Source organism: Mixophyes fleayi, chromosome 9 (assembly GCF_038048845.1).
Source record: "Mixophyes fleayi isolate aMixFle1 chromosome 9, aMixFle1.hap1, whole genome shotgun sequence".
Lineage (NCBI taxonomy): Eukaryota > Metazoa > Chordata > Amphibia > Anura > Limnodynastidae > Mixophyes > Mixophyes fleayi.
In genome coordinates, this window is record NC_134410.1 from 35,900,984 (window position 1) to 35,918,805 (window position 17,822).

The window sequence follows — 17,822 nt, forward strand, 5'->3', positions numbered from 1 at the left end:
AGGGTTTGATGTCAACACTACCTACAGGAATGTTTATTTTTAAATCTAATTTGCACATAGTCTGTTCATGTGGTATATACATTAGCCATTGTACAATCATACTTAGCCATGCTTATTGGCTTCTGTTTCCATTCCCTCATGAGCATGAATTATTTACACCATCCTAACAGCGAAGGGCAGGGCACACCATATTCCCCATACAGCGTTCAACGCCTGATACATGTCAGACACTGTCGCACCTTCTTTACGTAGGGATGTCGTATTCCAACTACTAAAATGTAAATGTGCATCTGGTCTCTTACTGACGTGTGTTACTATATTAACCAAACAAATGTGGTTTACAATCGAAATAACATTATACAGAAAACACACCAACTCTACTATACAATTTTTCCTGGTTCCATTTCAGTTATCCCTCTTAATATTCTTACATTGGTATTTAGAAGCCTAAAATGAAGAGAGGTCCAGTATCGCCATGTGCAGAAGGGCAGTAAGTGACGTGTACTTTTATTTGCAGGAGTGGTGGCCGTCTTGTTTTGCGGCATTACCCAGGCACATTACACCTATAACAATCTGTCCACAGAATCCCAAATTCGTACAAAACAGGTATGTCATAATGTTCTTTTATTTTTGTAAATATAGCTGATACATTTTTATTACTGTTTATTGCCATTAGTGCCAATATAGACTCATTGAGGCCAGCCTACCAGGCCCGGCACTCCCATTAGGCAAGGTTAGGCACTTGCCTAGGGCGCCGGGCTCTGGAGGGCGCCACAGAATACTAAATGACTTTAAAACTGTGCGGCGACCGCTGACCATACCTGTCACGGCCGCCGCACAGCATCAGATGGACGGGGAGGGGGGGGGAAGAGGCTATTTTGTCACCACCGCCGCCTCTCTGCTCCGTCTCCTCCCCTCCACTGACTAGTGTCAGTGAGTGGAGGGGAGGAGACTGAGCAGAGAGGCGGCGGTGGTGAGACAAGGTAAGGAGAGAAGGGAGGAGGGCGGCGATTTTTGCGGGGGGGGCACCGCTTTTTTAAAAATGCCTAGGGCGCCGTGGACCCTAGCACCGGCCCTGCAGCCTACATAATGTAAGTTTATATTCCCATATTTATTGTGCACAGCATAATATTCCAGGATTCACGTTATACACTCGTTACCTTGATTTAGTGCATTTCTATCAGACAACCGTATATGGAAGTCTTAGGAGTCTATTTATAACCCCAGAGTGGTAGACATCAATCTGTACCGCTGCGATAGACGCACTGCCACAATTTACTATGCCGGGGCTGCTCTGGAGTCTTGGCGGTGACCCCCATCCAATGCTCCCTCAAACCTCCTCTTTTTTTTACTTTTTTCTTTTTTTTTTTATTAACATATGTTTACCAGCAAACTTTTGCTGCCGGCAAACTTATGCTATGTGCATAATGCATTCCCCAGGGAGGGACCCAGCGAAGTTGGATAGACTGTGCAGCTTACTAAATTACCTAATGCTGCTGTTCCCATAGAGGTCTGTGGTCCTGGTAATTAGGCTATTGCCAGAGAAAGCTATGATTTCTCTAGTGTTAGCCCCTTGATAAATCAGATAAAGTGGCGAAAGAGCCCTTTTTCTGCGTTTATACCAGCGTTTTGATTCTCCACCACTTTTTAAATAGACCCTCAGTCTGTGAAAACTCAGTCCTTAAGTGACTGTCTATGTAAGCCTGTGTATTATAAATTCAAGTCTTCAAGAATATTTCCATTCAGAGAGGCGCAGGGCTGTATTTACCATAGAGGCAAACCATACAAGCCTAGGACGGCATTGTTTAGGTGGCCTCATACAAGTGTTTTGTGTTTGGTTGTTTTTTACATTGAATTTGTTTATTTATTTTATATATTTGTTTAGAGGGGATGGAGCTAAGGTCTTGTTCTAGTTTCCTTTATTTCAGAAACATCCTGCAAAAGAAAGCAGCAGTGCCCATACTGAGATTAACATTTCCATATTTTATATACTGTTAGATGAGCAGCTCCGTTAGGCCAACAGCTTTGTACTAGCGTTTTAGGCTTCCCGAAGCAGTGAGCACAGAACGTTCTGAAAGATACTACAACAATCCAAACAACCCGCCAGTGGGTAGGTTAACATTAGATGCCCTTAGAATGTGCCCGCTGGAACTCATTAAGCGCATCTGAATTAAGCTGGTATTTACACTTATTGTGATAATAGATGACTCTTAAGCCGGCATGGAAGGAAGAGCAGAAAGCCATTTTACTGCAGGAAGCTCCCAGGTCGGCCATATTTTTGCTGGATGTTTCAGGAGAAAAATGTTGCTGATGTTACACTAATTATGTTCCCTTCTCTCCCCTCTCAGCTGTTTGAGCTTTTGAATTTTTTGGCAGAGAACTTTATCTTCTCCTACATGGGTTTGGCTCTATTTACTTTCCAGAATCATGTCTTTAATCCCACATTCATTGTGGGGGCTTTCGTATCCTTTTTCTGAAATAGACCTTTTATGTAACCTTTATTATTTACATGTTTTCTTTAAAAAAAAAAAAAAAATTTTTTTTTTTTTTAAATCAAATATTTTTATTTAGACTTTTCGGACATTACAGAAAAAAAAACATACAAAAAGTAACTGTAGTTTCAATGCACATAATGTTCCAAAACACTTAGCGCAGGTTAAAATAACAAGAACGTTTTCTCAGATCAGGGTATCATAGCAACAATCACATAAACAAATCTATCGGCGAGGTTCCTGCCTGTTTGCTCACACTGTTGTGGGCTGGGCAATAGTCAGAGGGGAAACCATATGACGAGCTCGGCCTAACCAGTAAGGTGAAAAGGGGGGTACACAGGAGGAGGGGGGGGGATAATTGGAGTAAGCTAGTGCAGCAATGATGGGGGTGGCTCTTGGTCAGGATCAAGGTCTGCCGCCATTGAAATAGACTTTTTAATCTGTTTGGTAAGATGCATTTAGATTTTTTTTTTTTAGTAGCTTATGGAAGCTTTTTGGACTAACCTGATCCTGTATGAAAGGGGCGAGTACACAAATTTGAAATGTAGTAATTAAGCGTTCCCCCCCATATAATGATGTGATACGTTTTTATTTTTAGATGAGATTTTCAATTATTTTTTAAATATTTTCTTCTACATTCCTTACACTAATATTTACCAGCATGTCAGATCTCAAGGGAAATAAATTGGTTAACAATGTCATGGATAGATCGCAAAACAACCTTTTCCTTAATAATCACATTTCAGCTTGCAGTCTTCCTTGGGAGAGCCACAAATATTTATCCCCTCTCGTTCTTACTTAATCTGGGCCGAAGAAACAAGATTGGCTCAAACTTTCAGCACATGATGATGTTTGCAGGTATGTCTGCTCATTGGCACCCCTAGAGGCAGCAGAGAGCGGTGCACGACGTTCAGTGACTGCAATCAGTGCATTTATATGAAAGTCATTCTTGTATTGTACCACCCTACCCATCAATTGCATTTATTTGTTAGGCTTTAGACCTGTGGCTCTTCAATTGCAGAACTGCAGGTCCCATCATGGCCTGACAGCCGTGCTAAGACTAGTAGGTTTGACTCTGATCAAAATAACTGTTCAGTAATGTTGAAATAAACTTTGACTTTAGACAGTGGATTCCCTTCCCATAATCAGCAGATTACTTGATAACAACTGGTTACACTCACAGAAATAATTCATGTTTTGTTTCAGGGTTACGTGGAGCAATGACATTTGCCCTGGCTATTAGAGACACTGCCACTTACGCCAGACAAATGATGTTCTCCACCACACTGCTCATAGTGTTCTTCACAGTCTGGGTATTTGGAGGAGGCACAACAGCGATGTTGTCATGCTTACATATCCGGTAAGGCTCTCTCTTCCGTACTGTGTGATTATTATTTTATTTTTTTTCACTGAATTGCAATTTTGATAGAAGACAAAAAATAAAAAAAACACTGTTCTATTCCTCCTGTAGCCATGTCTTTGTTAGTGCGGGTTTGGACCTAGGTGATTCAGTTTCTGTGTTTTGTGATGCTTTTTTCTATTTCTTCTACCTTCTATACAAAGACACCTTTACCTATAGGAGTTAAGTGTAAAACCAGCTGTTCGATTAATACTTGTGTCCCGCGAAGCTGAAGCGACCTGTTAGTTATCTAACAGATCCCCAGCTGGAATTCATAGAAACTAAAACGTGTTCAGTTCTCCCCTCGACTGTAATAAGCTGCCCTGATAATCCTGCAGCAAGTCATACAAACAGGTATCGTTTATAATCATTCTCCACGTTTAAATAAACTTCAGTTCCGTTCAGCTGAGCTCAAATTAAATCTCTGCTATAGTCTCCATTGGCCCAATTACACTACAATATGGATAGTTGTTTTGTCACTAAATCCTTTTTGAACAGAGCATCACTCTTTTATATGGGACTAATATAATTCTAAGCAATAAGAGAAGTTATACAAACCATATACTTTTAAAACTAGAAACCTTTCAGTGGAATGGTCTTTTAAAAGCATTTACAACAACTGCGGGGAGTGGAAAGCCTCCATTAGAATTCTGTGGTTATCTGTGGGTAGAAAATTCAGCGTTTGACATTAGCTTTCAGCTTTTGTGTGATGCATCTACTAAACTGATAGCGCATACTGTTGGTAGCCTAACTTTGGTTGTTCACTAATAAACGGCATATGTACTGTAATTAATCATTGTCTAACTTGCATTAGAGCCAAGCTAATTACTCATTGGTTGCTATGAGTAATATGCTCTTGCATTATTATAGGAAATAATCCATTTTATGTTCAATGTGTTAAAAATGTAATTATTTCGATGCTGCCTATCCTAACTAATCTAAGTGCAAACTATTTTTTTTCTGATAGCACACCCAAGTTTTGACAGTATTGCCCTGTTATTGCTGTGTATATCCACTAGGTGTCACTTAATCTCCATTACCAACATAATCATTTTGCATTATGTTCATCTGTAAAGAACATTTTATCTAATGACTTTACGGCAATTTGTTTAAACTTGTCATATTGTTCAGATATATTCTGCTGACATCATGCTTATCTTAAAATATGTTAGACTTTGCTTTACTATGTCTAATTGTTTCTGGTCTCTTTTTTTTTTTTTTTTTTTTTTTAGAGTGGGTGTGGATTCAGATCTTGATCAATTGGTAAATACCTATTTCTCACACTGTCAATGTTTTCAGCATTCTTCAAGCTTATATGTTCCTTAGGTTAATTACTTTAACAATAATTGTATTTTGGCCTATAACAATATTGAGACATAGATCTTTTGTTCAATTGACAGTGACTCAAAATCATTAATATATGCTGTGTGGTCATCTTCAGGAGAAAAGAAAAATGGGGTGAACTTTTGGACATTTCCTTTTCTTGTCTACTTTTTGGGGCAGACTCAATTAGCCGCAAGGTTCCATATTAAGGATCCGTTCAATAATCTTGCAGCTTTGTTTCTGTGCGCGAATACAATAATTACTGTAATAATATCATCATCATCTATTTATATAGCACCACTAATTCTGCAGCGCTGTACAGAGGACTCGCTCACATCAGTCCCTGCCCCATTGGGGCTTAGTCTAAATTCCCTAACACACACACACAGACAGACCCAGACAGACACACAGACTAGGGTCAATTTGTTAGCAGCCAATTAACCTACCAGTATGTTTTTGGAGTGTGGGAGGAAACTGGAGCACCCGAAGGAAACCCATGCAAACATGGGGAGAACATACAAACTCCTTACAGATAAGGCCTTGGTCAGGAACTCGTGACCCCAGTGCTATAAGGCAGAAGTGCTAACCACTTTGCCACCGTGCTGCCCACATAGGAACATCACTCATGTTTTGATCGCACCCCTATGAGGTTCAAGCAAGACTGAGCAAAGATTATTACCCAGAACATCGTGCAGTAACATATCCGCAAAGTTACTGTGGAACCTAGCGCCTAATTGAATTGGCCCCTTTAATAATAGGGGGAATTCAATCCCTTGCGTTGTTCTAAAGAACAACCCGGTGTGCGCACAATTACCGTTAGTATGGCAATTGCTGCTCGTTGCCATTGGTACGGTAATTTCAACGCAGAGGTCTACTTGCAGCTCCCTGAGCCGCGAGCAGAAAACTGTGTTGAAATTAACGTACTAACGGTAACAACGAGCATCAATTGCCATACTAACGGTAATCGTGCGCACCCCGAACAACGCAGGGAATTGAATTCCCTGTTTATAACTCTTTCGTTGATAACATGTTCTACTTCAATAACCGCTCTACTTTTAGCCCTTCCCCAATGTCTTGTAGCGCAATATCTCCACAATAATTGGGACTATGCACATTGTGTTAATATCGTGGCTTAATTCCCTCTGATAGTATTCAGGATCGCATTTATATTTGCAGAGAGTTCCATACAGCACATCCACTGTCTGTCTACATTATCCTCCTGGTGATGACAAAGTGAAACAAGGGCAAAATATACAATTGCCCATATTTGTGAACGGCACCATCCAATCATAGATTACCTGATGCGCAGGCTGTGTAAATACATCTTGCTGATGATTTCTGGCCCAAATTACTGAAACCGATGTTCAAGCGTCTCTCTTACATTTTAACAATTCATAACTTTTTTTTTTTTTGAGCACATGTCCTATAACCACCAGTAATCCAGGTATTTATTGTCTTAAAACATAAAGTTGGCATAATATCAATGTATTTGTATGCACTGAAACATTTTCCGCCTTGGGCGGCTTTTTAAAAGGCTGCTCTTCAGTTAGGATTATTAATATGTCATGTTTATTGGTCCAAGAAATTTCAGTAGGTGCCCAAACACAACTCTCTTAAAATAAGCAACCCAGACAAAAAGCCAGTAAAGTATCTCTGGAACTAGAAAGTTAAATAGAAGGGGAATAATTCACTAAAATAGGATTAACTTTAGTTTGGGGTGTAATGCCACAACAGTTCAGTCTAACAGAAAGGCGGGTTTGTGTGGGCGGTAGTCTGACTACACATCTTGTGCCCCCATGTTGCTTTATGATCAAATGACATAAGGGCTCCAGCAGCGCCGTGCCTTGTAATCTGATAGGGATTAGAGCTGTATACATCTATTTTATCTACGGATTCCACAGAGTCTTGTATAGTGACTTAATTACTGTAAAAAAAAGAGATGGCTCAGCTCTGTCTGTAAGGAATAAGCGCTATTGGTCCAGTCTCTGTAAATGTGCTCTTAACACTGCAAATTTGAAGTATATGTAAAGACAACGTTTATTTTAAAGTATTATATGACCTGCAGCTCTTTGTTTGAGCTATATTTAGAGACATGTACTAAGAAGTCTGGACACATACCTTGTTATTATGTCCTGTGCTGGGATACCATGTACGATTCTACACTTCTGAATCATACACACAGTAGAGGAGACATCACTTCTGTTGTCCACTGTTAAATAGTCTTTAGGATAATTGTCCCTTATAGTCTCTCGCCTTGATTGCTGTAACATCCTTATCTCTGGAGAGGGAAAAACTGAGAGTTGGGAAGGCCAGTATATCCTAAATGCTGCTGCCCGCCTTATTTTTCTCTCCCGCCACTCTCTCTCTCTGCCGTCTTTCTCTGTCAGCCGCTACATTGACTCCCTGTGGCCTACAGAATTACATTTATACTCCTTACATTCACCTACAAGATCTGAACCAATGCCCCCACATCTCCAACCTCATTTCTACCCACACCCCTTGCCACCCCTCCGCTCTACCAACGCACACCACCTCACTACCACACTGATTACCTCTTCCCACCTCCACGACTTTGCCCAGGCTGCTCTCCAGCTCTGCAACGATCTCCCACATCCTATCGGGTTATCCTCTACTCTCCAAGGCTTTAAGCCTGAAACTCACTTCTTTATTCAAGCCTATCAGTCCTGCTCCTAGCTCCTTTGTCTCAGCTATCGCCTTCATTCCCCCACTCAGTACCACCCTATTTATGTCTTCCCTTTCCCTTTAGGATAAAAGCTCTCGCAAGCATTGCCCTTTTTACTCGTGTTCTCTATTATTCCCTCACCCTTTGTTCCTCTTCCCTAACCCTCCCTTCTTGAGCCCAGGCCTACTTTGTGTTGGACACTACCACCACTCTCTCTCACTGTCTCGTAAACAGTTTGATCTGCATCGCCAAGCTATCAGTGTGTAGTTTGTTTAATCAGTATGTCTGTTCTTTGTATTCTTTTGTTTTTCATGTATTAGGTAATGTGTTATGGGTCGTTGCTGTCTATTGAATATCACTGTAAATGTCTTGTACGCAGCTGCAGACCTTTTGTGGCACCATATAAATAAAATATATTAATAGGAGTAAGTGATACATTGCCAAAGATAGGGAAGAATATTATACAGTATAATGCAGCAGCAGCAAAATGCTTACAGAGATCGGCTACACACTACTCCCCATTAACCAGATTACTAAATTGTTTTTCAAACTTTTAACAGTAAGCAAAAAAATAAATAAAAAAAATCAGTATGTGCTTGTTTAGGGCAGGTGTAAATATTGACTTGTGGTACCAGATGCAGGTGCTGATGAGGCATCTCGGTATATGTAACCTCTGCATATATGTGGAAATACGCTTATTATTTTGCTCTTTTGTTAAGGGTAATTTAATCCCATTTTGTGACCAACCAGGCATCGGCCCCACTGTGTCTAGCAGCTGAACTCACCGCACAGAAGATCTCCCACTTTGTAGACCACTAGATAAATGTCCTAACACTCCAACTTGAATTAAAGAGATTTCCACCTGATAAACTTATTATGTAAAAACAATTAGAAGAAAGCAACAGCATCTATACGTCCACACAATAGCGCCAAACAGCTTATCAATTCACTAACAGAACAGCTAGTGACATTACTGAGGCACGAGGCACCTCCTGCCTCAGTGGTGCCTCTAGTTTCTAGTAAATTGATATAGGAATACTGTTTGTTTTTTATTGAAGGGAACATTTAAATGCTTATTGATGATTGCAGGGATGTCGTCAGGCTGCATAAAAGATGACGTTGAAAATAATATCACGTCTCTTATATTATCCATTTAATAGAAATGAAAGTTGTATATATTTAAAGGGATGAAACCTATCCCCATATGTGAGGTAATTGTTCCTAGACGTCGTACCTTGCAGTCCAGTTGTTCAGTATAGCGCCTATAGCAGTTTAGCTGAACAACGCACAGTACTTGCACTAGTTTGCCTGGTCACAGCCAAAATCTGACAGGATGCTAAATGTTTCAGCAATCTGCACTATGTTATTAAATGAATCTCATTGTATCTGGGTGCTGTCTGTTCTGTACTAACACACATATAGATTTTTAATTATACTGTGAGGAATAGCCTGTACAGTATCCACTGAGGTATTGGAAGACATAATCCATTCTGTTTCATTAAATCATCCCTAAAACGTACATCATTTACCTCTTACAAGTCTGGTGATGACAGAGAATCTTTATCTTGTGTTCTTATTACAGGGGATTCCAGAGACAGAACGCAGGAGCACAAAGGCAGAGAGCGCCTGGCTTTTTAGACTCTGGTACAACTTTGATCACAAGTATCCTTGAATTTTACCATTTTAAGTTATTTGAACATGTTTGTCTTGCTAACATTCAGGTGAAGAATCCTTAAAATGATTTTTACTTATGGATGTATCATACGGTCTTGGTTTTCATTTGTTTTTTTGTTTTTTTTTTAAATATGCAGTTTAAGTACAACTTTGCTTCATATAAAGCTGGACTACCCCCTAGTAACTTGGTTCACCATCCATGGAAAACTAACATTAATTGGTGACACAAAGGGGGTGTGATCGGGATGACCAATCACAAGCTGCCATCTCTTTACTATGTGGTAGTACGGCCTATATGAGGCTTGCAGTGCTGGTGGAAATCATTATGGTATTGTGTTGCTTTAGATGGACATAAGCTCTTATTAGATTTGTTTCCATTAACATGACAGAAGCATTATGGAGCGGGCTGCATGTTCCACATAGGCGTTTAGGAATGCTGTCCAAGATACACTTCTGCATTTTCCATGCGCTCAGTGCTTTGATTAAGGCATCAATAGCAAGCAAGATAAGGTTTATTGAAAAGGGAGAATGTGTCTTGTCACATGGTCAGTGTACTTGGCTTGGTTTTTTTAATCTGCACTCCAAAACAGTAATAGCAAATGTCTGTAACCCAGTGAGCTAAAAGAGCTATGAACTCTGTTACAACATATTAGTCTGGCATTCTATTTGGCTGTGTAGTAAATATCTGGCAAGTCCCAGATCATTGTAGCAAATCAGTAGTAAGCATTTCCCCAAATAAAACTGATACTTGCAAGCAAATCCTACAGCTTTGGAATTCATGATAGAGGAGCGATAGCCTGGTATGTAGTGTGTATGTACGTACGTACGTACGTACGTACGTACGTACGTACGTGTTTATATGTGTGTATATATGTATGTGTATCTACATACATACATACACAACATTTAGAATCCCGAAGGTGGGGCAAAATAAACCCCACCCCTTCTGACCAAACCTGCCTGCAAATATATGCAAAACACCACCCACTTTCCTGTTCAACCACACCCCTTTTGAAGTCCTTGAATCGGGATGTCCCTTTGAAATCGAGACCATTGGGGGGGGGGGGGGGGGGGATGTAGATATAGTATTTAGTTTAACAATAAGAAGTAACTATTAGGGCACTAGGAGAATGACATAAAACATTTCTGCAGTGTGTACCCAGCCTAAGACAACAGTTCAGCAATCCCATTAAGGAGAACCAAATAAAAGATAGTATAGTATGTCACTGAGTCATAAATAGCTAATATACAGATTAACGGTAGCGGAGTGTCAAATATAAAGGTGTCTGGTCCTCATTGAATAACAAATAAGTAACATATTAATAAATAATAAAACAGCTTATCTGAAATGGTTCATGAGTTCAAACCTCTGGACAGACTTCTGATGGTGCAAACAGATGTTCCTCAGTAAAGTGGTCTGTTGGTTTAATAGGCCCCTATTAGCGGATCTTATAAAAAAATGGACTATCTGAAGACTGTTCTCTTCATGGGGGAAAGATAACATGCAGTCCTTGACATATTACTGGTCCCAGCTATGTGATATCTGAAAACAATAATATGACCAGTTATTAATTACAAACCTGGTGACTTTGAGCAGTAGCCGGTGGGAACAGGAGATATGGGTAACTATAGCAGGTATATGATGCACTGTGCTAGGGAGTGCAGCTAACAAATGTCACAAATAGAAAGGGACCTAAGCCTATTTGTCTTTTACAAAATTAAATAAAGATGGTGGACACATCCTTTTAATGTCCAAAGTGGGCTTTTCCCCTAGAACTAGCAATGTGTGCTTTATTAGTTATTATTATTTTTAGTTCTAGAATTAATAGATCTTTTCAATTCTTCATCACAACTAACAATGATAAAAGCTCATTCTTTCCCAGATAGAAGGCTGACAGAATAAGTCATTCTCCAGGTAGAAGAATGTCTTGTCAGAACTAGTCAAGCAGTTAGACAAGTGGCTTGGCCATGGAACCAGTTGAATTGTGTGAATGTCAAGTTAATAAAACCATTTACACTTGCTTAACAATTCTTCATGAATATTCAAATGCAGTAAATCCACTTGTGAAAATGATATTTCCACGGTGCATGGGCCCTAAAATCCTATGAGAGAAGTGATTGTATGATATGTATTCCAATAACAGGATGTAGCAATACAGAACTGCTTTATGCCGGTGAGTTTCAATCAGAAATCCTTTACAGTGATAGAAACAGCACCTTTCTGTAAGTCTTCCTTAATTTATACAGCTATCTAAAACCTCTGTTGACACACAGCGGACCACCCCTCACCACTACGCTCCCCAGTTGCTGTGGTCCACTTGCAAGATGCCTGACCAGTCCGCAGGCCTATGAGGTGAGGAGATCAAGGGGAAGCATAGTTATTCAGATTGTAGCCGATTTCTTGGCAAAACAACAGAACTTGTGTTGGTGATTATGGGCCTGATTCATTAAGGATCTTAACTTGAGAAACTTCTTATTTCAGTCTCCTGGACAAAACCATGTCACAATGCAAGGGGTGCAAATTAGTTAAATACTGCCTGTTTTTTCATGTAGCACACAAACACTTCATAGCTTATTTGTACACTGACATTTAAAGTTCATATTTGTGTGCTACATGAAAAAACAGTCAGTATTTAACTTATGTGCAAAACGGAATACTAATTTGCACCCCTTGCATTGTAACATGGTTTTGTCCAGGAGACTGAAATAAGAAGTTTCTCAAGTGAAGATCCTTAATGAATCAGGCCCTATGTAGCTGCAAGGCAATGTACAGTGCATCAGTCGTCTGCACACAGTGAATGCCGCCATTATATGCTGAACCAATATGTGTAAGAATACATCACCGGTTCTTAGTAACAGTTTATCATTGAGGTGTAATGTCCCCAGTTCTAAATGAATATACAGACTTCATTCTGATGACTGTTGGCTCCGCTTGCAAAATGGCCTATTCCACTGTGTGTAGATTATGAGTATATTTACAAAGGTTATAGAAATGTAAGCTGTAATTTGTGGTATATTTCTCTTGTAGTAGTTATTTAACTCTGTTCATGTTATTTAAGGCTGGTGTCAGGCAGGAACTTTATGTGCCTGTGTATAGAAGTCTATGTGTGCACGCTCTATATATACCTGCACGTGGCCACAATTAAAGTGTGTCCCAGTCCATATTAATAACTGATCTCTTTCTGTGTGTGATCTTATCTGGCCTAAAGCTCCCACCTTTCACTATATAGTATTTGACTAGCAGAGAGTACTGTGTTGTCAGGGACTATGATTGTATCCTATTGTTCCTGAGAATGGTTTCCAGGTTATGAGTAATAAACTTACACTATTCCTGTGTACCTGAGAAGATAGCAGTGTTTCCTGGGAGAGGTCTGACATGATAGGTCAATATAGGTTGCTGTGAGATAATCATGTGCAGCATTCAGTGTAAGGAAAATCTTGTACTTTGTACTGTTGGTCTCGGCAGAACGATAGGGGAAACTTGCTTTTACATGTCTACTTTTTTTTATAGCAGGACATTGGTAAGAAATAGGGGCCTGCAAATAACATTGTCCTACTACAGTTATTGTAACCGCTTCTGCAATTTTTGTATATCATTGTTTCGGTGCCCAAAGCCTACAAAATACTCTCTATGAGGTTATCTTTCAGGACATAATTAGGCATAATTTAAATAGGTTTTCCAGATGAATTACAAACAAAATAACTCTGGCGCTATATATGGTAGTGATCAGGAGATACCAATGCACAAGGACTGCAACCTTGAAAAATATATAAATAAAGAAATAAGAGTTGCACTGATATCTCAAGCCACCAAAAACCTGAAAATGTACTGTGGATAGCTCCAAATATATTTTATTGTACACATGTAAAATCACACATAAATAGTAGAAACGCTACTCAATATCAAGCAGATTGAATAATAAAAAATGTAAAACAGAGCTATAACTATGGTATAAATAATCCAAAAATTGTATAGGTGCAGCTATATCGTTAGCTCATAAGACCTATACGATCCTTAGGCACATAGATGATAAAATGTCAATGGGGTGTCTGGATTTGTGTAATATCTTAATGTTAATTAGTTCAATTGCCAAATAAGTTGCATGATTTCCAGATAGATTGAAAAATAGTCAATTCCGGAGTTAGGTTCCGTACAGTATAAAGAAAATATAACAATTTCTTACCAGGGGACCAGATTAGTAATGAAGCATTAGGAAGTCAGGATAATAATCTATGAACTGCAGCAATCGGTCCCTTACCAGATCCCTGGAATGAGACATCCGACTGGTAGTATGCAGCAGCTCTTAAACTCACATTCAGCGCGTAAAAATGAAGAGAGATCTCGAGCGCTTCTATCCTGGTAATGGTTGTTTAATAATCTGTAACTGTTTTTTATATTTTTTATTATTCAATCTGCTTGATATTGAGTAGCATTTCTACTATTTATGTGTGATTTTACATGTGTACAATAAAATATATTTGGAGATATCCACAGTGCATTTCCATATGAATTAATACACTGACTTGTATAGGCCCCCGAAACTGTTACTAAGTACGTTGATTTATTCTGCTTCCCTCTGCTCTTATCTATCTCTTGTCTTTATGCTAACCTGGCAGAGTTTGGTTGTTGGTTTTCTGTGTATCTGGTACTCTCTGGAATACAGCTATAGCCAACGCATAAGACAGTGTGAGATCCCATAGTAAAAACATAGAATTAAACATCATAGAATTAACCGTCAAAATAAAGACATTTATTTAGTAACCGTTGGGAAGGGCACATACCAGTAAATAGCGGACAGCAATCTAAGCCTGGACACTCCCTTTTAAACTTTCTATATGACTTCAAAAATGTATTTCTCTCTGATTTTAGAACCAGGAACAGCTAAAGGATGACGATTCAGATCTCATACTGAATGACGGGGACATCAGCTTAACGTATGGGGACTCCACCATGAGCACAGAACCCATAACATCAAGGAGGGGTATAGGAAACAACTCAGAGGATGCCATTGATCGGGAGCTTACCTGCGGAGATAATGAACTTGTCTTGAGAGGAACGCGCCTGGTCATGGAAGAATGTGAGGCTCCAGGGAATCTGCAGGTTACCAGGAGGCCAAGCCCTCTGTAGATAATTTGAGATGGTTTTGTTTTTTGTAGGAGGTGGGAGCTGCTCCTTTTTTTGTGTTCTCTAATCATGGCGATATATCGTACTACCTACTGCATGGCTCTGATTGTTTGAGCTGTATAAATGCTATTTATATGGCATCACGAGTTCTTTTTGATGCTACTTGTAAAGATAAAGTTAACATTTTTTGTTTTGGGAAAGTTATTTGATTGCACTTTAAGTGAAGCCACCTAACAAAGCAACGGTGATTGCACAATACTGTATGGTGGATTTCACAACACCCCCCGATGTGAAAATATTTGCCAATGTTTATCTTCTGTTACTTGAAATATTATTCGGGTTTTATGATCATTCTTGTTCCGTCACCTTTGCACTATCCGTAGAAGGAATTTGTTGTATACATTAATATAATCTTCACTTCTCCCTGGATATCCAGCATGGACGACTAACGTTCTGCTTTTCTCTCTGACAGCAAATGGTTCATGTGCGATACATCTCTATTAAAGCCAAGCTTTGTCTTCTTCTCCATTAGCCATTTCTTTGTGCAGTGGTCTAAACGCATTTCATGTGAGGTGACGATAGCTTGGCTGGCTTCTCCTGTAAAAATTCTTCTACTTTCTGACAGTTTTCTCTTTCTTTTTTAATACATCTATCCTGTGGCAGTTAAAGGACACATTTTAGTGTTTCCAGCCAAAATGTGTTTTAAGAAAAGATGTTTTCCGAGCCAAAGTTTATTTATAAGTGAGCATTCCGTAGGAGACCGTCGGAACATAGCACAGCGGTTACGAAACTTTATTGAAATCATTTTGTTAAAGACGTATTTTAAAGTAGCCATAGCCCTTAAAATGATTTTAGTATTTACCCCAACAGCAGAGCTGTCCAGTTACCAGCTCACATGAAAGATGCATCTCGTGGCTATTGCTAATCTGCCTTTTTGTCACTATTACTTTTTTTATGTATACAATCAAAATAGTTTGTGCAATATATAGCTTGCAGTCCGATATATGATGAATTTGAGTAAATGGTACCTTTTTTGCCCATTGGGTAAAAAGAAAATTATAATTGAAACCCCATGCACGTTTTTTTAAATTCACGTCCCCCAATTTATAATAAGATTATAAGCAACGTTTTGGTATTGGTTATTGTACATGAATGCAGAGGGTGTCCTTCCCTTGGAGAGAACAGCCAGCACAAATTCTTCGATACACTCCGTAGAGTGTATCTAACCAACGGCTGAATATAGGCAGAGAGTTCCCAAATGGTGGTCATATCCTCTCAATTTTAACTATAAGAAGAATGATTAACAAGGTTTACTGAAAACCGTTTTTATTGTGGAATATAAATTAAAAAGAAAAATCATTGAAGTGTAAATGTATGCCGATGGATTCCTTCTCAGTTGATGTTTTATGGTTACATTTTAACAGCAGATCTTTTTTTCTGGAATGGGCTTCAGCTTAATTCTAATTATTCAAAATAACAAAAATATCCGTCCAATAAAGACATTTATATATGCCGGTAACGTCCAGTTTGGTACGATTGTTCTATTACCCATATTACCTCTGGGAGCATCAGGACCTAGAAATGTTTGTACAGTGATATTCATCCAACTGCTACAGTAAATACTGACTATAGCAGCTTATGTAATGTAACTGTATTATACTGGCCAAGAATAATACAATCTATAACTTGTGACATTGCCTTTAACCATTAAATTATTGCTACCATGGTAGATATAAGCTGTGAAAATGTGCCATTGTCTTCTAACCGCGTTTATCGCCTGGTTGTGTATAAATAGTCAGTAGACCCTCTCAAGCTGTACCGAGATAGAGATAGATATATATTATATATATATATTTACAGTGTTGGCTAACCTGTGACACGTCAGGTGTTGTGAAACTACACGTCCCAGCATGCTTTGCCAATATATAGCAGCTTATTGCTGAAAGGGTATGCTGGTACTTGTAGTTTCACAACACCTGGAGTGTCACAGGTTAGCCAACACTGATATAGTATAAATCTTTATCAATTCCTTAGGTACACACTAGAGATGTATAAAGTTTGAGTTTGGGGCAGTACAGGCCGTTCTGCACAGTTGGTGATAGTGTGAGTCACAGTTTTGCGCTGCCGTTGTAAATCCACGTTTTGATGACTTTTATAGTATGTGGTTTGGCTGGCGTAAGACTAGTAGCCAAATTCCACGGGCAAACCATGTAAAATTTCATGGCCAAAGAAGGATGGAGGCAATTATTTCCTGGGACAGTTTAAATAAAAAAATAATAATAATAATCCTTGTCTCTAGTATACATAGAGAGGAGTAAACATATAGTCCACAAACACACTTAAAATCAAAGTACAGAAAAAATGAGGATCGCTGTCCTGTAGTGAAACGGAGATAATGAAATAATGTTTTGGTAATTAATGCGGCACATTATTATAATAACTTATGATTTGCATGGCTAACTAAAGCATTCTACACACATGATTAGGTAAGGGAATAAGTAATAAATCTTATTATTATTGTGTAATAAACACAAGTTTGTAGTAATGTAAAATATCTAAATCTATATTTATACCATAACTCGTAATCACCATACCCATTAACATATCGGAAAATTACACCACAGAACGAACCCTAAAAATAAATAACCTAATATAAATTGTCTAAATTACAGACAGCGCTATCGTTCTATTACTTCTGTTCATTTATTTCTATTAATTCTACTTGTTCTGTGGGATAGTTGTCTATTAATGAGTGGTGATGGGGAATTAGTGACGACATAAGTGACTATTTGGTATTTTTTATTACTATAGAGAAACAAAAGCAGAAATCAACGATGCTTTATCTTATTATTAACATTATAATTATACCACTTGGGTTACCACAAATTGAGTTGATTAGCAGGTTTTTCAATACATATGACAGCGGTCCCTTTTTTTCTTAAATATATTGATTTTAAATGTCTTTGTGAATTACACATTTATGTGTATATCCAGTGGTCGGAGTGGAAATGTAGAAGTGGTAGTCTAAATTTGGTAGTCTTACAATGTAGGTTATAGGAGAAGTGGCGGTATGATACCACCGTGAATATCTAATGAATGAATTAATAAAGATTTATGCTATATTTT

At 38.7% G+C, this 17,822-nt stretch overlaps 1 protein-coding gene across 1 annotated transcript in view; it reads left to right on the top strand.

Annotated features, from left to right (window-relative positions):
• Positions 1-16,388, top strand: part of SLC9A6 (solute carrier family 9 member A6) — a 46,323-nt gene extending 29,935 nt beyond the window's left edge. The window contains exons 9-16 of the mRNA XM_075187272.1: positions 518-606; positions 2,349-2,462; positions 3,239-3,350; positions 3,699-3,852; positions 5,124-5,154; positions 9,480-9,559; positions 11,819-11,924; positions 14,442-16,388. Coding sequence (XP_075043373.1) covers positions 518-606; positions 2,349-2,462; positions 3,239-3,350; positions 3,699-3,852; positions 5,124-5,154; positions 9,480-9,559; positions 11,819-11,924; positions 14,442-14,699 — 944 coding nt within the window. The 3' untranslated portion in view covers positions 14,700-16,388. The remainder of the gene's footprint in view (positions 1-517; positions 607-2,348; positions 2,463-3,238; positions 3,351-3,698; positions 3,853-5,123; positions 5,155-9,479; positions 9,560-11,818; positions 11,925-14,441) is intronic.
• The last annotated feature ends 1,434 nt before the right edge of the window (positions 16,389-17,822 follow it).